Below are 23,608 nucleotides of genomic sequence, written 5' to 3'. Positions count from 1 at the left end.
ATTTTCCAAGGGAAGGAGTAAGGCCCAGTTGTGTCCAGGGGAACGGCGCTTGACGCCGAGCGACGTCGGGAGGGACGCAAGGCACTCACGCCAGGTAGTCCTTGACCTCCTCCATGGTGATGTCGGCTGTCAGCTCCATGGAGCCCAGCGACGTCTCCAGGAAACTCTCGGCCAGCGTCTGTTGGATCTCCTCCAGGACGCCTGCAGTGTGCGGGGGGGGGTCATGGGGAGCATGAGCAGGGACGGAGCCACGGAGCCACGGAGCCACGGAGCCACGGAGCCAGGGTCTTATTTAGGCATAAGCTAAGCAAGCTACAGCTTAGGGCCTCAAATTGGGGCACCGCGATGGTGAGATGTTATCTCCCTCGCCTGGTATGCAGGAGGTCTTGCGTTTGATCCCGACCATGACGCCTGCTGCTGTATATTTGGAGTTTGCATATCTCTCACTCTCCCCGTGGTCGAGTGGATTTTTCTCTGCGACCTCCGGTTTTCTCCTCCACATTTAGAATCAATGTGCGTTCAGAATATTTGGCTGCTGCAACTTTCCACATGATGATAAGCCACTTTGTACCGCTATCAATTGTGGCCAGGTCGCTTCTGAAAAAGAGCTATGTAGCTCAGTGGCCCTTACCGGCTAAAATAAAGTCGTTAAAACATTTTTCTTTTAAAAATCCTTTATATTAAGTTCGCTTGCTTGCTTAGGACCGTGCAAATCTTTTGGTCGTTTTTTAACCCACTTCCCGTGATCCAATCGAGCTGACATTTTGCACACAGACTCGTTGTGCGTGACAATGCATTTTCGTGAAACATTTTTCCAAAATTTTACACTGTTTAGGGAAAAAAAAATAATTACCAATTGTTTAATGCTGCCAGACAATCATCTGACCCATAGGTGGCAGCCATCTCAAGCCAGAGGACGAGAGGACTCTAGCCGCCCCGATGCCACGCATATAAAAGATTTATAGTGAAAAACTTTTTTTTACGGGTTTACTTGTTTACAATGAGGTGGCCTCTAATTGCGAAAAAACAATAACATGTGACAGGAAAAAAACCTCTCGAATCTGCATTACTCCTCCTGCTGCAACTACGCCTCTATCACTACCCCAACCCCTGCCACTACCCCGGTCACTACCCCTGTCACTACCCCTGTCACTACCCCGGTCACTACCCCAACCCCGGTCACTACCCCAACCCCGGTCACTACCCCAACCCCTGTCACTACCCCAACCCCGGTCACTACCCCAACCCCGGTCACTACCCTAACCCCTGTCACTACCCCGGTCACTACCCCTGTCACTACCACAACCCCTGCCACTACCACTACCCCTGTCACTACCCCAACCACTATCACTACCCCAACCCCTGCCACTACCCCAGTCACTACCCCTGTCACTACTCCAACCCCTGCCACTACCCCAACCCCTATCACTACCCCAACCCCTATCACTACCCCAACCCCTGTCACTACCCCAACCCCTATCACTACCCCAACCCCTGTCACTACCCCAACCCCTCCTTAACCTCACCGCCTGTTCTCCTGTCAGCATAACACCACCGCTCTTAATAACCCTACTCTTTACTATTTCGACCAATATCATCTTACATATAGTACAATTGTTGTAAAGTGCCTTGGATTAAGGCACTGCTGCTCCATAAATCCACGTAAGATAATAACCCCACAACAACAACAGGCCGTCACGCGTCGCGGTAGGAGAGCAGTGCATGTGGGGGGGGGGGGGGGGGGCACAAGGCCGGGACGCCGAGCCACGTCAGCTACAAACGTGCAAGGAGGTTTATATTAAAAACCGTTTATGGAAGGGGGAAACGTTTTATAGCGCAACTGACGTGAAATTATTATTGCCATATGTGGGAATGACTGCCTCGGATGTGCCGGGAAGGAATGTTGGCAGCGATCTGCCGGGACACCCACACACACATCACTCTGCCAAGACACCCACACACACACACATCACACCGCCAAGACACCCACACACACATCATACTGCCAAGACACCCACACACACATCACTCTGCCAGGACACACACACACACATCACACCGCCAAGACACCCACACACTCATCACACCGCCAAGACACCCACACACACATCACACCGCCAAGACACCCACACACTCATCACACCGCCAAAACACCCACACACACATCACACTGCCAAGACACACACACACACATTATACTGCCAGGACACACACACACACACATCACACTGCCAAGACACCCACACACACATCACTCTGCCAGGACACACACACACACATCACACCGCCAAGACACCCACACACTCATCACACCGCCAAGACACCCACACACACACCACACTGCCAAGACACCCACACACACATCACACTGCCAAGACACACACACACACATTATACTGCCAGGACACACACACACACATCACACTGCCAAGACACCCACACACACATCACTCTGCCAGGACACACACACACACATCACACTGCCAAGACACCCACACACACATCACTCTGCCAAGACACACACACAAACATCACTCTGCCAAGACACACACACACACATCACTCTGCCAAGACACCCACACACATCACACTGCCAAGACACACACACACACATCACACTGCCAAGACACCCACACACACATCACTCTGCCAAGACACACACACACACACATCACTCTGCCAAGACACACACACACACACATCATTCTGCCAAGACACCCACACACACACATCACACTGCCAAGACACACACACACACATCACACTGCCAAGACACCCACACACACACACACTGCCAAGACACACACACACACATCACACTGCCAAGACACCCACACACATCACACTGCCAAGACACACACACACACCACACTGCCAGGACACACACACATCACACTGCCAAGACACACACACACATCACACTGCCAGGACACCCACGGACACATCGCCACGCAAAGACAAAGGAACGCTGCATGGTCTTGACAAAAACTGCTGGGGCAAGTGCTGCTCGCGAGGAGCTATTAAGGAATGGAAATTTCCAGATCCGGAGTCAGGACACACGCCAAGAGCAGAGTTCAAGCAAAGCTCATGAACACAAAAAGCACAAAGTAGCTCAAGCGGCAAGGGGACGTGCGGTGGAACGTCGCCCACCTTGAGCCTCGGTCAGCGAGTCCGCCCGCTCCCTCTCCTTCCTCTGCCCGTTGGCCATCGTGGGGACGGTCACGGGGCTGTCATCCACCACCCTGATTGCAATGTGCACACAAACACCAGGGACGCCAATCAGCTTTAGAGCCTATTGGGGAAAGTGCTGCGAGATGGCATGGGCAGTGTGGGTTTAAGAATAGGTAAGTGGGGCCTGGGTTAGGGATAGGGGTGTGGTGGGGCTGGGGTAGGGATAGGGGTGTGGTGGGAGTGGGGCTGGGGTAGGGATAGGGGTGTAGTGGGGGTGGGGCTGGGGTAGGGGTGTAGTGGGTTGGGGAGTCGCTGTGGTCTACGTGGGGGAGGCTGCGCTACCCGGGTGCTTGTGGACGGGGGGAGAAGTCTTTCTCGTACGGCGCCACCTCCACCCGGCAGCGCGGCTCGACAGAGCGCGAGGCGAGCACAGAGAAGCACTGGAACTCCGAGGGCGACTGAAGGTAGAGGCCTGCAGGACGCATAAGTAACGGCAACAATGCCACCATTCGCCGACAAACTCGCCAAGGCGCTCGTGCCAGGATGGGTGCGCTTTTGAGGCTATCGAGTGAAGTGTCGAAGGGCCACTGCACATACAAGATAAAGATCCCCCATACAGCCTTAACAGACTGTTGGGGCAAGTGCTGTTAGCGAGTCAGCACCTATGAAAGCTGGCACGGCACACGAGGGGGTGGTGGGTGGCCAGCACCACGCCCGGCCGCCTTTGTCTCACCAGTGGCGACATTTACGCATCGCACCAGATCAGAGTCGGGATCGAACCCACGACCTCCCGCGCACCAGGCAAGGTAGACGACATCCCGCCAACGCGTCGGGGTCCCCGCGCAGCAGAGCGACGCGGCCCCGTGGGCCTACCCTGAGCCGTGGCGGTGAAGAGGCACGAGGAGACGGCGGAGATGTCCTCCTTGCGGACGCAGGCGTGGCGCGACAGCGGCCGCAGCCCCGGCACGGAGACGGTGTGCACGTCGCCCAGGTTGGTGAGGCACAGCAGCAGGCTGCGGCCGTGCCACTCGTCCCGCTGACCCCCCGCCGCCCCCCCTCCGGCCGCTCCGGCGGCCTCTCCCGACGCCGCGCCGTGCGGGCCCTGGGGACCGGGCGGCCCCCACGCGTCGCACAGCGCCACCTTGCGCACGCGCGCCCCCTCGTGCGCCGTCAGCTTGAACTTGGTCTTGGCCGTCACCTTGGGCAGCGAGAACACCTGCGGGGGACAGTCGGGCCGGCGCCTCGGTGAGCCCGCGCTGGCGCGACCCACGCGGTGACCGCCGAACCTCCCCCCCCCCCCCCCCATTGCGGTGGTGGCACGGGTGAAGGCGGGCACAGCGTTCCAACACCCCAGAGGGCTACATCTGGGCCCCTACCGCACGGCGTTCCCGCACCTCCGATTAGCACGGTTGGCTACGTACGCCGCGAAAGAAGATCAACGCGCACGCACAGAGACGTTGGCTATAGAATGGTGAATGCGCGCTCCCCCTCCCCGTGTACGCGAACCCGGGAGCTGGGCACGAATGAAAGCGGCGCCACGGCGGCGAGGAGGATGAGGGTTGTGGGTCGTGGGTCATGGGTCGTGGGTCGGCGTCGGCACGAGGCGTTCGCGAACCGCGCTGCAGGCGAGCGGCACCCAGCAAGCAGCTCAAGGGAAGTGCAGATCAATTAACGGTAGGGATGCGTCAAATATCAATTCAGATTCTCACAAACACAACAAGCTAATACATTTTGCAAGTTAATTAATATATTATTGCCTATTCTTTTTTAATAATTTTGATACTGGCAAAAAGGGTCCCATAAAGAAAACTGCTCACCCCAAGCCAATAATGCTTTGATATTTGCCTTGCCCTTGTACTCTCGTTTTTCAACATAAAGAGCCAATTAATGTTTCCCATGTCTATTTTGAACGCACCTCTCCTCTTATTTCTCAATGTTTGTCTTTATTTCTCATTATATACACCTGCACGTGCCTCATATATTCAGAAAGATGTTAACTCCCTCACCTGGTACGCAGGAGGGAGTGGGTTCGATCCCGACCCTAACGCCTGTATATGTGGCGTTTGCATGATCTCCCCGTGGTCGCGTGGATTTTATTCCGGGTCCTCCAGTTTTTCCCTCCACATTTAGAATCAACGTCACGCATTTAGAGAATTTGGCTGCAAAAAATCTAAACGTGACAATGATAAGCCACTTTGTTGAGCTTTAATTTGTGGCCAGGTCGCATATGAATAAGAGCTACATAGCCCAGCGGGCCTTACCTGGTTTAAATAAAAAAAATAGTTTAGTTTAGGCCTCTTTTGTAATCTCTGCTTGGGTCAGGCGCTGTGCCGGCGCTGTGCCGGCGCTACAGCCGGGGCCAGCGCCGGCACTACTGCCGGGGCCGGCGCCGGCACTACTGCCGGGGCCGGCGCCGGCATTCGGGGGGAGAAGCTGCAGCCGCGATGCCGTCCCCCACGCTGCCCCCGTGGGACCTTGAACTGCTCCTCGGAGGCGATGAGCAGGGAGTGGCCGCCCTGCATCTCGGCGGCGCGCGCCAGGTCGTGCGACGCCTCCAGCGGCTCGGGCAGCGGACGCCCACGCCCGTCCAGCGCCCACACCGACACGACGGGCGCGCGGTGCATCAGCTGGATCTCCTTTGCTGCGCACGACGTGGGGCGCGGCGAGGGAGGCGCAAGGGGGGGGGGGGGGAGAAGCCGATGTGTCCAGGTGGTGCTTGGGCGTGGCGACGGAGCAAAGCGGAGAGGGGGCCTCTGCCGGGCAGGGTGTGGCGATGCGGGGGGTGTGCGCCAGTTCGCGGGCAGGGAGAACGGGCGAGGCCGGGTATGGTGACGCAATGCACGGTGGGTCAGGGTTAAGTGTGGCGAGATGTTATCTCCCTTGCCTGGTACGCAGGAGGACGTGGGTTTGATTGCGACTGTGACACCTGCATATTTGGAGTTTGTATGTCTCTCTCCAGATTCTGTTATACATCTACACATGCTGATAAGCCACTTTTATTTCGGCTTTCATTTATGGCCAGGTCAAGAGCTATATCGTTCAGTGGGCCTTACCTGGAAAAATAAAAACTAGTTGATCGTAACGAGTCCAGGCGAGATGGGCCGGAGTGGTCACAGCAGGGCGAGCGTTGGGTGCATCTCATTTCATTTGGAAAGTCGCACAAACCACGGTGGGTGGCGAGATCTAAATGTGGAGCGGGAAGCACCGGAGCGCGCCGCTCACCCAGCAGCGCCGCTCACCCAGCAGCGCCGCTCACCCAGCAGCGCCGCTCACCCAGCAGCGCCGCTCACCCAGCAGCGCCGCTCACCCAGCAGCGCCGCTCACCCAGCAGCGCCGCTCACCCAGCAGCGCCGCTCACCCAGCAGCGCCGCTCACCCAGCAGCGCCGCTCACCCAGCAGCGCCGCTCACCCAGCAGCGCCGCTCACCCAGCAGCGCCGCTCACCCAGCAGCGCCGCTCACCCAGCAGCGCCGCTCACCCAGCAGCGCCTCTCACCCAGCAGCGCCGCTCACCCAGCAGCGCCGCTCACCCAGCAGCGCCGCTCACCCAGCAGCGCCGCTCACCCAGCAGCGCCGCTCACCCAGCAGCGCCGCTCACCCAGCAGCGCCGCTCACCCAGCAGCGCCACTCACCCAGCAGCGCCACTCACCCAGCAGCGCTTGGATGGCGAGCTCGGAGCGCCGGTCAGGGCTGGGCACGTCCAGCGAGTACGCAAACACCGTGCCCGCGTTGGTGCCCACCCAGAGCGTGGGGCCGTGCCGTACACCTGCCCAAAGACACAGATCCCCTGTATAGCCTTAACAGACGGTAGGAGCAAGTGCTGTTAGCCCACACAAAGACATACATACGTGCACGCACGCGGACAGCCACTTTGTCAATAACCTGTCTAGAATTATTCTCTTAACAATCTTCTCTCTGGCCCTCCTCCTCCCTGTGCCCAATCCGTTCTCGGTCCTTCTCCCTCCTTGCACCCCTCCACTGGAATCAACTTCCCTGTACATTGAACTACACTGCCCATAGACTCAACACTGCTGCTCATAGACTCAACACTGCTACCCATAGACTCAGCACTGCTACCCATAGACTCAGCACTGTCACCATAGACTCAACACTGCTTCCCTATAGACTCAACACTGCTACCCAGAGACTCAACACTGATGCCCAGAGACTCAATAGACTCAACACTGCTGTCATAGACTCAGCCCTGCACCAGTACATTAAACAGTCCACCTCCTTAGAGTCATCATTACTAATCTGTGTCATTGTTTTGCAAGCTACATCAAGTAGGAAGTGTTCCACATACACTGGTTAAATTAGATTGGATTACTACCATAGGATAACTAATTTAAGGTAGCACTCGTCACACAGAAAGTTCTCGCCTCAAATGAAGCACAATACTCTGCTGATCCCGTCAAGGAACATAAACCATCACGCAAACTCCGCTCATCCTCACAGCACGGCTTTTGGCGAGCCATCAAACAAAGACGGTCACTGCATCGTGCTTTAGGATGCACTTCTGCGGCCATCTGGAACGCTCTTCCTTCCGATATTAGGAAGCCACTGGAGCTATGCACTTTTAAATCATTGCGATTGAAAACTATTTTTTTTGGAAACTGCTTTTTGTGTTTCATTTGTTTTCCTTCCCCCGCTCCTCCTGTTAGCACGGTTGGCTATGTACGTTGTAACAGAAGTTAAACATCCAAACAGACATATTACATTTTAACTTAAAACTTTCGTGACTGCAGGAATTCATATTCTTGGTTCTTTCGGTAAAGTTACGTAGATAGAAAATAAAAATAAAAAATAAATTTAAATAAAAAATAAAAGCAAAAAACCACGAGGTTTTGATGGCAACACAAGCGGTCTTCATCAGGCGGAGAGAAAAGAGGGGGCAAGCCTCCACATGCAGCTGCTTACAAGGGCTTTCAGAGAGAGCCAGAATATACAGACAAAGTCCTACACATGTAACCGGTGGCACAATGGGGCTATGGCCGTGCTGACGTCTGGAGGCGACCGCTCCCGGCTGGCCAAATGTTGCGGTGCGTAACGGTGTAGCGATGCATAGCGGTGCGTAGTGTAGTGGGTGTAGTGGTGCGTAGCAGTGCGTAGCGGAGCGGTGCGTAGCGTAGCGGTGCGTAGCGTAGCGTAGCAGTACGTAGCGTAGCGGTGCGTAGCGTAGCGGTGCGTAGCGTAGCGGTGCGTAGCTTAGCGTAGCGGTGCGTAGCGTAGCGGTGCGTAGCGTAGCGGTGCATAGCGTAGCGTAGCGGTGCGTAGCGTAGCGGTGCGTAGCGTAGCGGTGCGTAGCGTAGTGGTGCGTAGCGTAGCGTAGCGGTGCGTAGCGTAGCGGTGCGTAGCGTAGCGGTGCGTAGCGTAGCGGTGCGTAGTGTAGCGGTGCGTAGCGGTGCGTAGCAAAGTGTAGGGATGCATAGTGTAGCGACGTATAACGTCACGTAGCGGTGCGTAGCGCAGCCGAACGTCGCACCGTCGCGCAGGAAGGTGTCGGCGAAGTAGAGGCAGCGCACGAGGCCAGAGAGGGAGTCGTCGAGCGAGCGCGGCTCCACGCGGCGCTGCACCGGAGCCACGTCAGCGTCACGCGCCGCCGCCTCCTCCTGCTGCTGCTGCTCCGCCAGGCGAGCGTTCGCCTCCTGCACCTGCGCCCCCGCGGGGGGGTCACGCACAAAGACAAAGATCCCCCATGTAGACTTTAACAGACTGTTGGGGCAAGTGCTGTTTGCGAGTAGCACCTATGAAGGCCGGCACTGTGACACAGGAGGGGGTGGGTGGCCAGCACCACGCTCGGTTGCCTTCGTCTCCCCGGCACTCGCCCACACAGTCTGTCGAGGCTGTACGTGGAGGGGGGGGATCATTGCCTTTGTGGGTGACGTGGGGGTGGTGGGGGAGCAGCACCTTGGTGGCCGGGCTGCCGGGATCCGCACGCTTCTTTCCGGAGACGCGGCTCTTGCGGATGCGTCGGAAGGACTGGCGCAGCGACTTCTTCAGAGACTTCACACGCGACAGCGGTCCCTCTAGGGCGAGCGTCTCGCTGGGGTGCAGCGTGCAGCTGTGGGGGGGGGGGGGGGTCAAGGGGTCGCACAGCCCGCGCGGGGTCAAATTCGCGGGGTCACACTCGACGAGGGCCCGACGCCTGTCCCGCCGTAAGAAGCCTCGTTGGGTATGACTACAGCACAGGGTCAGTGCGTAGTCAGGCCTGACTGGCCAATTAAGCTGGCCAAAGGTGGCGTGCATCTGAAAGCGTAATGAGTGTCCTCATTGTTGGGGAGACCTGGGCCTCACTCAAACTCCCACCCTGGGCTGCTATCTTACGGCCATTTCAACGGCGAGGGCTGAGGTGTATCCATCATCCTTCGCTAGCCATCGAACAAAGACGGCCACCGCATCGCGCGCATTCAGGTGCGCTTCTGCGGTCGTCTGGAATGCTCTTTCTTCCGATATTAGAAATTTCTTTAGAACTACTTTTTGTGTTTAGTGTGTCGTCTTTCCCCTGAACCTCTGATTAGCACGGTTGGCTACGTTACGGTGCGAAAAAAGTTTTACATCCATCCATAAAAGGAAAACATTTGATTCTTAAATTCATCTGTCCGTGAGGCTATAGAGTGGCTAGGAGATGGCAGTACTGCCACGGCTCTGTTGGAATCCTCAAACGCGTGGGTTTGCTACCACGAGCCAATCAATGCAGAACCCTCATTAAAAATAAAATACTACAAAGAGTCCTCGAGACTCGAAGAATCTCCTGGATAATAAAAATTATTTGTGGTCCGCTTAGCAGAGGGGAAGCCGAGGGGTTCGTGCACGGCGAGGTGAAGTGGGGACAAGGGAAGGCCCACCGCGCGAACACCACGTGGGCCTTCTGGTAGTCGAAGAGGCCGAATCCGTGGCTCGTGCCAAAGGCCAGGAGGCGCCACTCGGCGTGCAGGACCAGCGCCGTCACAGCTGCCGGTGGCAGCACCTACGGCACGCACAGACAAAGGTCCCCTGTATAGCCATGCTAACCGTTGGGGCAAGTGCTGCTCGTGAGCACTGACAACACACACACACACAAGGTCCTTCACATACAGCAAGTCACCGTTTAACGCAGGGGTTGCGTTCCTGAACATTTCCGTGTAAAGGGAATCCGCGCTAAGTGGGAATAATTTTCCTCTAAGGAATAACGGCGAAGGTGGGACTGCTATCCCAGCCCGGAGTTTGATTGCTTTCATTTGAAGGTGCGCTGCTGTTTGACATGTGTTGTGTATACATAGCGCAAGGAAAAACCGGAGGACGCGACCACGGGGAGAGAGTGAGGAGAGAAACGCAGCAGGCATCGGTCAGGGTCAGGATCGAACCCATGACCTACTGCATACGAGGCGAGGTAGGTAGAAGGAACGGGACAACGGAAAACAACATGGGCACCACTGTTCCCCCTCCCCCCCAGGAGCGGACACCTGCAGCAGGAGTCCGGGCCGGTAGCCGGCCGGCAGCGCCCGGGGCCCGGGCCGCACCACGAGGCGCTCGTGGCCCTTCCAGGCGAAGCCCTCGCGCTCCTTGAGCAGGTCCACCGTCACCACGGCGATCTCCTGCACGGCCGCCTCGTCCCCCAGCTCCATGATGAGCACCTGCGTGCGCAGCGCGGATCGCCGCTCGGCCCTCCCCCGTCACGGTCGCTCCCTTCCCCGCCCGCGGCGCTACCCAGCGGCCACCGCGAGCGGAGGGTGGGCTGGGGCCACCGCGAGTGCGACGTGGGCTCACGGGGTCCACGAATCTCGCCTCCCTCATCTCATTCCACGCTCCTTCTCGCCCTCTCAGTTTACAATCCCCGCCGTCTCTGTCCCCGTTGCCCCTCCTCCTTGTGCTCTGTCACCATTCCCTCCCTTTCTCGCTTCTGGCCCCCTGACGCTGGAACGGCCCCTAAACGTCAACCAGCCTCACCGTCTCTTTCCTTCTTCCCTTAAGACACTCACTCACTTTCCCTCGCTTACCCCGACTCTCCTTCCCCATCCCTAACTCCATCCCTCTTCCAAACTTCCCTACCCATCCATAACACTCACTCGTCATCAACCACTCACTGTCGCGGACATCATTGTTTATTCTACGCATCATCATATTCATCACGCACGACCATCCTCATCAGCTCAACTCACTTCTGCTGTACAAATAGCCAATTCTTTGTTCAGCTCCATGGCCAAGGCGCATAATAAATTAAGAACTCCCCTCGTGCTCTGCTTCACGGCCGCGCAGTAAATGGCCCTAGGCAGGTGAACAAACGGACGCCGCAAACGCTGACAGGCGTCTTTCTTGTTCACGTCACGGGTCTGAAGGTGCTATGAGCCAAACTAAACTATTTTTATTTTATTTTACCAAGTAACGCCCACTGAGCTCTATAGCTTTCTTAGAAGCAACCTGGCCACAAATGATAGGTCAACGAAGTAGAAATTTATAGCAGCCAAATACTCTAAATGCGTGATGTTGATTCGAAATGTGGAGTGAAAATCCGTAGGACCCGGAGTAAAATCCACGTGACCACGGTGAGAGAGACACGCAAACTCCAAATATACAGCAGGCGTCAGGGTCAGGATCGATCCCATGATCCCCTGCGCATCAGGCGAGGTAGTTAACACCTCGCCACCGCGGCACCCTGGGTCCTCCAAGGCCCTCGCACAGCAACCGATGGCAACCGCTCACAGCGGTGGAACGGCCCCAAGGAGTCTGAACAAAACGCGGAGTCCCAGCCCCAGTCCCAGTCCAAGTTCCAATCTCAGTCCCAGTTTCAGTCCCAGTCTCAATTTTAGTCCCAGTCCCAGTCCGCGACCAACCTGGCCGGCCGTCCCCGCCACCAGGAGCCGCCCGCTGAACTTGCACAGCGAGATCTTCTGGATCCCCAGGCGAGGGTCGTCGCTGTAGGGGTCGAAGCAGCCCACCTGCCAGCACGGACGGCACGGAGGTCAACATTCGCGGCTTTTCTGTGGAGACGTTCACAGTTGCTGGGGGTGGTGGTATCCTTTGTATAGCCTACACTTTTTTTTACTTTACCAGGTAATGCCCTTTTTCGGAAGCGACCTGGCCACAAATTGATAGCTCAACAAAGTGGCTTATCACGTGGTAATTCATGGCAGCCAAATACTCGAAGAACAGAAGATGATATACGGCCCTGTCGAGACGCACAATGCCTCTTTTGCAAGCAGGGCCGACCAAAGTTAAGTAAAATGATATTTAATATGACAAAATACACCAACAACTCGCCCATCGCAGGTTTTCCCATCGCAGATATGACAATTAATATTTGACGTTGTGTGGACAGCTGTGTGTGGAGAGCGATAGTCCAGCAGGCGACCCAAGTTCGATTTCCGCTCACGGTCAACACCATTGACGATTATTATCTGAACCGGTAGTGGGCCTCCCCTAGGTCCACTCAGCCTCAAATGATTACTTGGTGCAGTGCCGGGGAGACGAAGGTGGCCGGGCATGGTGCCGTCCACCCCACCCCCTCGCTCGCCATGCCGGCCTTCATTAGGTGCTTGCTCACAGCACTTGCCCCAACAGCCTCTTAAGGCTATACGGGCGGAGGGCTCTTTGTCTTTGCGCGCAAGCGGCAGGGCCCACCTTGACGAAGGGAGGCCACTCGTCGTCGCTGGCGGGGCCCAGGCCCTCGCTGTGCTCGCCGTCCGTCTGGAAGAGTGGCGCGGTGCTCAGGATGTAGAGCGGAGTGAGCCCAGCGCCCGACGCGTCCCAGAAGCGCACCGTGCCGTCCTCGTGCCTGCACACACGCACACACGCACGCACGCACACACACACACACACACGCACGTTGTGGCGTATACACATGCGCACGCACGCGCACACATGCACACACTCACACACACGCACACACACGCGCACACACGCGCACCTGCACGTACGCACATGCACGTTGTGGCGTGTACACATGCGCATGTACGCGTACGCACACACGCGCATGCACACACACACAAAAAGACAAATATCCCCTAAAAAGCATTAACAGACAGTTGGGGCAAGTACTGTTAGTGAGCACCTATGAAGGCCGGAAAAGGCACATGAGGTGGTAAGGTGGCCAGCACCACGCCCGGCCGCCTTTGTCTCCCCAGTGGCGACATTTACACACTGCACCGGGTACTCATTTGAGGATGGGTTCGTAGCGCAGCGCACTAACCGCTTACACCACCGCTCTTCTACGCACTTAGACCCTGCTGACAAGTGGTCGATACCCTCCCTTCACCACCAGGAAGGAATGGGGAGAATCACCGCTCGAGTGTTTCACATCGGTGAGCGTCGCATGCTGGGCGGCTTACCCTGTGAGCAACAGATTCCTTTCGCTCGGCTCTGGGAGAAGGTTCCTCCCTCCCAGGATCGGCCAACTCTGCAGACAAGGTTGAGTTAGTCCCTATTACAGGGGACACCCACGTGGGAACCCCACAGGGGCGGTGGAAAATGTGTGGATAAAAAAACATCACAAGCATCTGACATCTCTAATAAGCGTAACATAATTATAAATCATATTTTACAGCGCTTATGTCAATCTTAACACTGGATGTATAAGATCGTGCTCATTACACACAAAGTTCTTACCACAAATGAACCACAATACCTTTCTGATCTCGTCAAAAAGCATAAACCATCACGCAAACTCCAGTCATCCTCGCAGTCACTTTTGGATAACCATCGGACAAAGACAGCCGCCACGTGGCGTGCTTTCAGATGCACTTCTGTGGCCATCTGGAATGCTCTTCCTTCCCTATTAGGTCTGAATTAAATCTAAATTAAAAACTAATTTCTCTAGAAATGCTTTTTGTGTTTTGTTTGTTTGTCCTTCCCCCCACAGGTCCAATTAGCATGGTTGGCTAAAGAATTGCGAGATATTCTCGCTAGAGCAAGTTTACCGCTCGCCCGAGAAAATTATCGCTGTACCCAGAGAGAGACCGTGGCAAACCCAGTACACCCGGCCAGAGACGATGTGGAGAGACACAGGGAGGAGGAGGAGGAACTCACGGCGCTGGGCGCGAGCGTGCGCTGCGCACGCCCCGTGGCGCGCACTCGCTCCCAGAGGCGCAGCGGCACCGCGGCCACGTGGCACGAGCACGTGATCGCCGACGAGTGCAGCGGGGAGAGGTACGGGGGCGGCACGGTGGGCCAGCCGTCCGTCGCCAGGTCCAGGACCACCAGCTCCTCCTCCACCAGGACCACCAGGGCCGTGGCGTCACCGCCACCGACGGCACCTGCACGAGAAGCACGGCGATTGGCCGATGACGATCGCTACCGGGAGAAAAACCACGACGCCCGCCCGCTCCGAGTCGTTCGCCGCCGATGCCAGCCACGACGTGGAGTCGAATGCAGGTCGCTGGGTTCGTAGCGCGGCGCGCTCACCGCCACAAAGACAAAGATCCCCCGTATAGCCTCATATACGTCGGTCCTTCTCCCGCAGCTCCATGTAGCACTTGCTCTTAACAGTCCGTAGGGGCACAAAGACAAAAACAAACACGCCCGCTAACACACTGCCCCCCCCTCCCTCTGGGAGCGAGCGAGTAGAGGGGAGAGGAGGGGGGTCTCTCCGCGTGCCCCCACCCCCACCCCCCACCCCCCACCCCCCACGGCCTCACCGCCAGCCGCAGCGTCGCCGTGCACCGTGAAGAAGTCGACGACTCGCGACGTGAAGTCGAAGGCGGCGTGGCGCCCCCCGCCGCGGCGCACCGTCACGCAGTGCCGGTCCCCAAAGCTGGCGCGCGGCATCCCCCCGCCAAACACCAGCAGGGACTCTCTGCACCGCACACAAAGACGACCGTTCAACCCGCACCCCCCTCCCCTCCCGTAGAGCATTCAAGCACTTTTGGGACGAGTGTTCATGGTGGCGAGGTCAGAGCGCAGAGCTGCCACCGTCGACTGCCGGGGTTTGAATCAGAATCAGAGTTGAGACTGCAGGAGGAGGAATCCGATGAGCTACGAAGCTCTTCATCGCAGATGTCCTCCAGTAGGGGCGGCGAGTCCGCAAGTTACAACAACAATAAACGACTCACAAAACGATAGGAGTGCAAAGTAGAGAATAGGTGAGCTAGTCATTAAAAATAAGTAAATGTAAAATAAAAAGTATAAAAAGTACTTTATTTTTATTTCCAGCATATATGAACAAAGACAAAGATCCCCCATTTAGCCATCACAGACTTCTGAAACAAGTGCTGTTTGCGAGCATTTGTTCAAGCCGGCAGGGCACATGACGGGGTGGGTGGTCAGCACCACGCCTGGCCACCTTTGTCTCCCCAGACATCGACGCAGGTACTAATTTAAGGCTGAGCCGACCTAAAAAACTACTAAAAACTACTTTGTATTTTACCAGGAAAGACCCACTGATCGATGCATCTCTTTTTCAGAAACGACCTAGCCACAAATGACAGCTCAACAACAAAGTGACTGATGACGTAGAAATGTATCGCAGCCAAATACTCTAAGCACACGTTGATTCTAAAAGTGGAGGGCAAAACCAGAGGACCCGGAGAAAAAATGCAAGCGACCACAGGGAGAGAGAAATGCAAACTCCAAATATGCAACAGGCGTCAGGGTCAGGATCGAACCCACGACCTCCTGTGTACCAGGCAAGGGAGATAACATCTCCCCTAGCCACCATGGCGCCCCTCCTGCATCACGACAGTGCACACAGGGAGAATCAAAACAAGTTCCCCACATCCATCACTGACGCCGCCTCTGGACAGAAGCGATGTTTCCCCAGAGAAGAAAAGGCCGAGTGTGCAAGGGTCGTTGCCCGAGACACGACGAGCCCGTTGTATTCTTGTTCCGCGCAGCGTAGTGAAAATGTGGCCTTCTTATTGCGGCCAAGCCCTCAGAGGCAGCACTGCCGCGGCAAGCCCTGACGCTCGTCTTTGCCGTACAGTGCATCTCGGACACTTACAGCCACACTCGGAGATTTAACAAAAAGTACCACGTGGTTAAAAGCTTCAAGCTGAGCTTCCCCCGTGGCACGACAACATTTGGTGTTTTACGGGCATTGAATTATTTATCCATGGGGGACCGACCGTGTTGCTGGGACAGCTGACATGGACACTGCTGTTCCAGAGTCGGGGCAATGTCCCGAAATCCCCAACAACAGCCGCAGGCAACTACAGATCCCCACCTCGACAGCAGCCCACAGCCAGCCCCCCCTCACGAAGCCCCCCGCGCCCCCCCCCCCCTCACTCCGGGGCCTCCCCCTCCCTTCCCTCTCACTCTCCTTATCACTCCACTCTCCGCATCTTCAACTAAACTAAAAGATGTGACTTTACCAGGTAAAGCCCACTGAGCTATTAACTCTTTTTAAGAAGCGACCTGGCTATCACAAATGATAGCTCAGCGAAGCAACTCATCATCGCGTGGAAATGTATAGCAGCAGTCAGAGGAGGAGGGAGGGGGGAGACAACGCAGCGCCGCGGAGGCTGGGAAACCGGAGTCACGTTCGGGAGATAACGCCACGTGGCGGCAGTCGTCTCAGAACAGAAATTATTCCATCGGTTTACCCAGGAAAACCTCAGAGTCTAAAGAGAATCTTGTTCAGGAAGGTCCGGCAGCATTGGGGTATTTTTGGAGAATTCCATTCGTGAGAGTTTGGCTTTGTGTGGGAAAAAAAAACGTTGTATATGTGGAGGAGAAAACTCCACTGTGCAAGCGTGAAACGCTCAAAAGTCCCCGTGAACATTTCTGTACTGTCCCTGCGCTGGCACCTCGCAGCTCCACACAGACAGCACCGTGCGGCGCACTGGCAGTCACCCACACACGGCGCAGCAGGCTCGCCCCGGCTGAGCTTACCCACACACGGGGCGCAGGCTCGCTCCGGCTTAGCTTACTAAACCTGGCGGGGACCTCGATCCGTGGATTTGGTTCCCGGCCGCCGGGACTCACAATCGGGACGAGTTTATCTCATGCTGCCTTTACTCCCAGACCTGAACAGCTCCAATGATTAGAATTAACCATCTGGCTATTGCAAAAGCATTGTGTGGGGGAGGAGGAGAATATATATATATAAATAAATATACCCCATACTCTGGACATTTTAACAAACTCATTACGCGTTTCCCAGGACGTCGCGGGGAAAAGCAAATGTCAGCAAACGCTCGATGCGGCGTCGTGCACGGAGAGGAGCAAAGAGCGCGCCGCTTGCGTGCTCGTTGCGGAACGTGGAGGTCACCGTTTGTTCAAGGCTCACATCTACGGTCATAAAGATGCCGTGTTCACCGTACACAATGACGATGACGGCGCACGGGACGTCCCCTCTGCAGCCCGAGCGCTCGCTTCAAACAATATCCTCAAGCAGACGATTCGCCCTGCATGCAACTGCGTTTTGCAAATTTGTAACTTTCATCCTTACACCGTGTATCGAGAGTGACATTGCAATGTGCAATGTTATTGGGGGACTGTGCGTTGCTGTTGTCTTGCTGTGGTCTGGGACTCTTCTTGCTTTGCTGCCTTGCCCAAGCTTGGGAACTGGTGCAACTTAAACTTAGAAACTTTATCTGTTTTACGGAAATTTTGTTACGATTTGCTTACATATTCCTATACTTTGCACTCCTATTGTGTTTTTGTGTTGTTTGTTGTTGTAACTGTGAGCCGCCCCTACTGGACATCTGTGAAAAAGAGCTTTAAAGCTCATCGGATTCCTCAATAGACAAGAATGAAAATGAGTGCGGCCCCATTGCTCGTTTTGCAAGGAAGATATTATGAAACTCGCCTTTTTGCCCGTCCAAGGACGGGTGTATTGCTAATAAATCTGAAACTTGCAAGCGAAAAGCAGCCCGCGACGTGATATTCATTGCATCAATGCGTGTGCAGTTTGTAAGGGAGCGGTGACACAGACTTATTGCATGTAAAGGTTAAAATCCCTTGTTCATCACGACGTCCTTTTTACTTTGATGTCTCAACAGCATGACGGAGATCGCGTGAACGTGAGGGTTCTGCCTTGTGAGTGAGGTTTGTGAGTTGACGCTGAGGAGGGGGGAGGAGGCTCCTCGGCCCCCGATGTGGAGTGACGTCACCCGCTAATTATTATTAATGGGGGGGGGGGGGGTGTCCACTTGAAGGACGTCACCTTATAATGATCATTAATGACGCTGGGCGTAGGGGGGTCACGTTTGAATGATGCGTTGTTAGAAACATGACGACTCACCCGTTGCTGGAGTCCTCCCACAGGACCTTGGTGATGGCCTTGCAGGGGAAGGGGCCTGTGGATGGGAGAGAGGCCACAGGGCGGTGAGGCACAGCCACGCTGCGAGACGGTCCAGGTGGCCACCTCAGGACGACGGAGACACTAACGTGTCCACCGTGAGATGGTCATACACACACGCAGGGTCCGTATATTGCAATCTAATTGAATATTTATAAAGTGCCTTCATTAAAAGGTGCTTGACGTAGCTTGCAAAACAATGACACAGATTGGAATGATGTCAATGACATCACTGTCAATGACATCACTGTCAATGACATCACTGTCAATGACATCAAGGATTGAGGAACAAATGGCAGTGATAGAGGGGTACTCGGGGATCACGAAAGGGCAGGGGAGGGACGGAACGGAGTGGAGGGGAGAGGAAGGGAATGGGTGATGATGGAGAAGAGGTGAGGGCTTGAGAGAGGTTTGGAAGGAGATTAAGGAAGGGGACTGCTTAATGTACTGGGCAGTGTTGAGTCCATCCCAACACTGCACGTCCGCCGGCTGTGGGGCGAGTGACCGTGGCGCTGGGAGCGTGCGTGGCGTGTGGGACGTGTGTCCATGGCGCTGGGTGTGTGCGTGGCGTGTGGGACGTGTGTCCGTACCGTACGTGACGCTCGTCTGTGGCTGCTCCTCCCCGGGGCTCCACACGCTGTGGCTGCCATCGCTGTGCGAGCTCACGATGCCATCGCCGGTGCCCTGCCACGTGGCGCTCTCCAGCTACCGCCGAGCGTGCCGCACAAAGACAAAGATCCCCTGTGTAGCCTTCAGACTTTTGGGGCAAGTGCTGTTAGCGAGTAGCACCCATGAAGGCCGGCATGGCACACGAAGGGGGTGGGTAGCCAGCACCACGCCTTTGTCGCCCAAGTGGTGATGTTTACACATCTCACCGGGTACTCATTGCAGGGGGAGGCCCAGGACCAATTCGTAGAGCAGCGCGCTAACCGCTGTGCCACCGCTCCCCAAGGGTGGTGGTTGGGGGTGGTGGGGGTGGTGGTTGGGGGTGGTTGTGGTTGGGGGTGGTCGTGGTGGTTGGTGGGTGGGAAGTGGTGGTGATTGGGGGTAGTTGTGGTTGGGGGTGGTGGTTGGGGGTATTGGTGGTGGTTGGGGGTATTGGTGGTGGTTGGGGGTGGTGGTTGGTGGTGGTGGTTGGGGGTGGTGGTTGGGGGTATTGGTGGTGGTTGGTGGTGGTGGTTGGTGGTGGTGGTTGGGGGTGGTGCTCACAGGCGCCCCCAGGTGGTGTCGCTGGGCGGCGTGGCGCCGGAGGTCCCACACAAGGAGGGCCCCACGGCCGTAGCCGACGAGCAGCAGGTGGGGCCGTGCGGGGTGCTGCTGCAGGGCCTCCACGGGGCCCAGGGGCTGGCACGGCCGCTGCTCCACGCCCACTCTGCACGGGCACGCGGCCGCACAAAGACAAAGATCCCCGGTGTAGCCTCAATAAACTGTCGGGACAAGTGTTAGGTGCTACTTGGGGCCAAACAAAGACAAAATCCCCGGTATATCCTAAACATTTTTTTGGGGCGAGTGCTGTGAAGTGAGCAATTATGAAGGCCGGCACGGCACACAAGGGGGTGGGTCGCCAGCAACACACTTGGTCGCCTTTGTCTCCCCAGTGGTGATGTTTTACACACTGCACCAGGTACTAATTTGAGACTGAGTCGACCTAGGAGAGGCCCACAAGTAGTTCAGATTATCATCACTGGTGTTGGCCATGAGCGGGAATCGAATTCTGTTCGCTCGGTTCGTAGTGGAGTGTAGCCACTCACAGGGCGATGCACACGTACACACACACATGCATGGCAATCGTACTAGTCTAGAAAAAAGATCTCTGCCTGGATTCCTGCCTGCCTGGCTGGAATCCAGGCCTGCTGGGGTGTGGGCTCCTCCTTCAGCCATGCACGGTGTGTAGGGGGGAGTTGTGGTCAAATTCTTCACCAGGTCCTACATGAACTTGGTGGTCAAGAGATGGATCAGAGTTCTTCGCCGTTGCCATGGGAACACGATGGTGCAACCTGTTACACTTTCTCTCTGGTGTGGAAATTACTTTTTAAGAAAAGTAAATTTACTTTTTCAGAAAAGTTAATTTACAATTACACAGCAGCACTGTGCTATAAACCCAGTGCACACAGGTCCTGCCACCCACACAACTCTAAACCACACAGAAGTCATTCGTTTAGTTTTTCACATTCCGTCTCAACGTTTCCACATTGTGCAAAGAATTCCTTCCGTCAGCGACTCTCGTTTTAAAAACTCCCGCTTTAACATTTACGAGAATTCTTTGAGTTTTCTCTTTTCCCCACAGATCTGACACTGCCAACTCCACACAATGAAGATGGAATTGCTTGCAAGCAGGGATGGATATAAAGCACGGAACACTGGGCTGCACGCGCTGCCAGACGGATGTTTCTCACTGCCGCGCGTGCGAACTTGAGGACAGTGAGCGCAGCGGGGGGCTGCGTTCGGGGGGCTGCAGGTTTGTGTCGGGGGCGCATCCAGTGGAGGCCGGGCGGTAGCCATGTTGGCACACACGCAGAGCCGTGGTGGGGGTGGTAGAATGAACACCTCATCGAAGCCCAAACATCGCAAACATCGCACCTCCTGGTTGTCTATTTTCTTGAAGACACCGGTGGAACCACCAACAGCATCACGACACCAACAGTCTGATGCACGCATCATGCATCTCCTTTTTTAGTGCATAATTTAGCATGAGATGCAGCAGTGCGATCATGGCCATACAACCTAAACGATGGACCGAATAGTTAACCCACAGAGACGTCTACAGACCCATTAATGACAAGCCACAGAAGAGTGACGGTGGCCATGCAACCCAAGCAACGGGCCACACATTAAACCAGCGTCATCCGCACTCCGTCAACAGAGGAAGAACACAAGTACACCAACTCTCTCCCTTGAGGTGCTCTCATGACTAAGAGACCTTGACATTGGCACCTGAAGCACATGGACATATTGCCGTATACAAACACTGAATCAACACCAACCTTCTAACGAGACTCACTGAAGGGATATTCGATCCGTGATGCGTCTGGTTGTTCTCATGTAAATTATTTTATCCGAGTTTGCCCTACAAAGTGATGAAAGGAAATTGATTCTCACTGCTCGCAATGTTGCACAGTGAAATGCTTCCAATGAGAACAACATTTATTTACATTGCCCTGTCATGCACTTTGTAGACTTAATATTGTTGGTGCTGACTGCTAGAAAAAATATATTATAGCGATCGATTCAATGGGAGAACTTAGTAAATACGTAAACGTCAACATTTTTAGAATCAATGAGAGCAAGGTCCACATGCTGCCAACAGGCAAAACAAAGAGAGGCGAGTCCCATCTTCATCGAGGCCAAGGCCATTTCACCCATCCCCACGCACAAAGACAAAGATACCCCATGTAGCCATAACAGACTGTTGGGGCAAGTGCTGATCGCCAGTAGCATCTGTGAAGGTCAGCACCACGGCACACGAGAGGGTGGGCGGCCAGCACCATGCCTGGATGCCTTTGTCTCCTCAGTGGTGATTTTTAAATCCTTTATATTAAGTTCGCTTGCTTGCTTGCATGCTTGCGTGCTTGCGTGCTTGCTTATGACCGTGCAAATCTTTCGGTCGTGTTTTAACCCACTTCCCGTGATCCAATCGAGCTGACATTTTGCACACAGACTCGTTGTGCGAGACAATTAATGTTCGTGAAATTTTTTTTCCAAAATTTTACACTGTTTAGGGAAAACAAATTAAATATTTAATTACCAATTTCTTAATACTGGCAGACAATCATCTGACCCATAGGTGGTAGCCATCTCAAGCCAGAGGACGAGAGGACTCTAGCCGCCACGCATATAAAGGATTTATAGTGAAAAACTTTGTTTTTATGGGTTTTACTTATTACACATCCTACCAGGTAGTTATTGGAGGCTGAGTTGACCTACGGGAGGCCCAGGACCGATTCAGACAATCGTCACCGGTGTTGACCATGAGCGGGAATCGAACTCGAGTCGCAGCACAGCGTGCTAACCGCAGCACTCCCGCTCCCCACACACCGCGCGATTTACACAGCCACGTAAAAATACAAAGGTACCACCGGATGCTGTAGAGTCGTGATGAAGGAGAAAAGTGTGAGGGGGGTAAGGCGAGCATGGCACAGATCTGTACGGAACGATGTAGTGCACTAACAGCAGCAGCAGTAGCAATCAAATAGACTTCATGGGCCAGACACATATGGTCAGGATTATTAACACGAAACCCAGCATCCAAGGGCTACATTCAGCGTCCAGTCAAATTCTACACCTGCGTAGGCTCACCAAAACCAAAAAATATCAATGCGGTTAATATTTATGAGAATTCGTTTGAACACCAGAGTGCAACAAATCTCCATTGTGAAAAGCCAAACGTTTAACAATTTTGCGTCTCCACGAATCGCCGGAAGGCCATCCAGTTCAGTCGCTTTTCTTCCCTAGAGGTGGCTTGGGGTGCCACACCTCGTGAGGCCAGGGCCCCCATGCCGGAGGGCCTCAACTGATGCCGCCGAGAAGTCGGTTTCATGGTCAGGCGGCGACACCTCCGACTAACGCGGGAAGGGCCACGGACGGGTTTCTGGAGGCGAGGTGTTAAATGAAAAAATACCCCCCCCCCCCACCGAGACCCTTCTCTAAGACAATCTCTGAGGCCCCCCCCCCCCTTCGGATTGGAGGCTGAAAGCAATCTGCCCCCCCAAATACCCCTCACCCCACGGCCCCGACTGAGTTGTTCCCAGCTCGGGGACCTGACAAGCTCAGAACCAGGAGTGGATTCCCCACCGAGTGAAGCCCACCGAGCCAAGCAGCTCTTGTTCAAGGGTGACTCGGCCGGCAGACCGTGGTGAAGAGATGTTAACCATCTCGCCTGGTACACAGGAGGTCGTGGGTTCGATCCCAATCCCGACTCATTTATATTTGGAGTTTGCATGTTCTTTCTCCCCGTGGTCACGTGGATTTCTCTCTGGGCCCTCCGGTTTTTCTCTCCACATTTATAATCAACATCACGCGCTTAGAGTATTTGACTGCTATACATTTCCACGTGATAAGCCACTTCGTTGAGCTATCATTTGTGACCAGGTCACTTCTGAAAAAGAGCTATATAAGCACAGTTGGGCTTTAGCTGGCAAAATAGAAATAGCTTAGTTTAGTTCCGTGCGTGCCTCGTCACAGGCCACGAGGCGTCTGGCAGGTCAAGACGACAAGATGCGAGGCTGTCC

The 23,608-nt window shown here is 55.1% G+C and overlaps 1 protein-coding gene across 2 annotated transcripts in view; it reads right to left on the bottom strand.

Annotated features, from left to right (window-relative positions):
* The window catches only part of LLGL1 (LLGL scribble cell polarity complex component 1), a 57,205-nt gene that overhangs the window by 5,901 nt on the left and 27,696 nt on the right, over positions 1-23,608 (bottom strand). For both annotated transcript variants that reach the window (XM_061570043.1, XM_061570044.1), the window contains exons 7-24: positions 19,590-19,752; positions 18,971-19,085; positions 18,324-18,378; positions 14,779-14,936; positions 14,171-14,397; positions 13,474-13,541; positions 12,767-12,920; positions 11,980-12,084; positions 10,612-10,782; positions 10,015-10,136; positions 9,077-9,230; positions 8,652-8,820; positions 6,819-6,935; positions 5,646-5,812; positions 4,045-4,387; positions 3,514-3,643; positions 3,151-3,242; positions 90-201 (exon numbers count right to left, since the gene is read on the bottom strand). In XM_061570043.1, coding sequence (XP_061426027.1) covers positions 90-201; positions 3,151-3,242; positions 3,514-3,643; positions 4,045-4,387; positions 5,646-5,812; positions 6,819-6,935; positions 8,652-8,820; positions 9,077-9,230; positions 10,015-10,136; positions 10,612-10,782; positions 11,980-12,084; positions 12,767-12,920; positions 13,474-13,541; positions 14,171-14,397; positions 14,779-14,936; positions 18,324-18,378; positions 18,971-19,085; positions 19,590-19,752 — 2,622 coding nt within the window. The remainder of the gene's footprint in view (positions 1-89; positions 202-3,150; positions 3,243-3,513; positions 3,644-4,044; positions 4,388-5,645; positions 5,813-6,818; positions 6,936-8,651; positions 8,821-9,076; positions 9,231-10,014; positions 10,137-10,611; positions 10,783-11,979; positions 12,085-12,766; positions 12,921-13,473; positions 13,542-14,170; positions 14,398-14,778; positions 14,937-18,323; positions 18,379-18,970; positions 19,086-19,589; positions 19,753-23,608) is intronic.

The sequence above is a fragment of the Lethenteron reissneri genome, chromosome 44 (genome assembly GCF_015708825.2).
Source record: "Lethenteron reissneri isolate LAM-NWPU_2019-01 chromosome 44, ASM1570882v1, whole genome shotgun sequence".
NCBI lineage: Eukaryota > Metazoa > Chordata > Hyperoartia > Petromyzontiformes > Petromyzontidae > Lethenteron > Lethenteron reissneri.
Note: the sequence above shows the minus strand (reverse complement) of the source record. Positions and strands in the feature narration are given on the sequence as shown.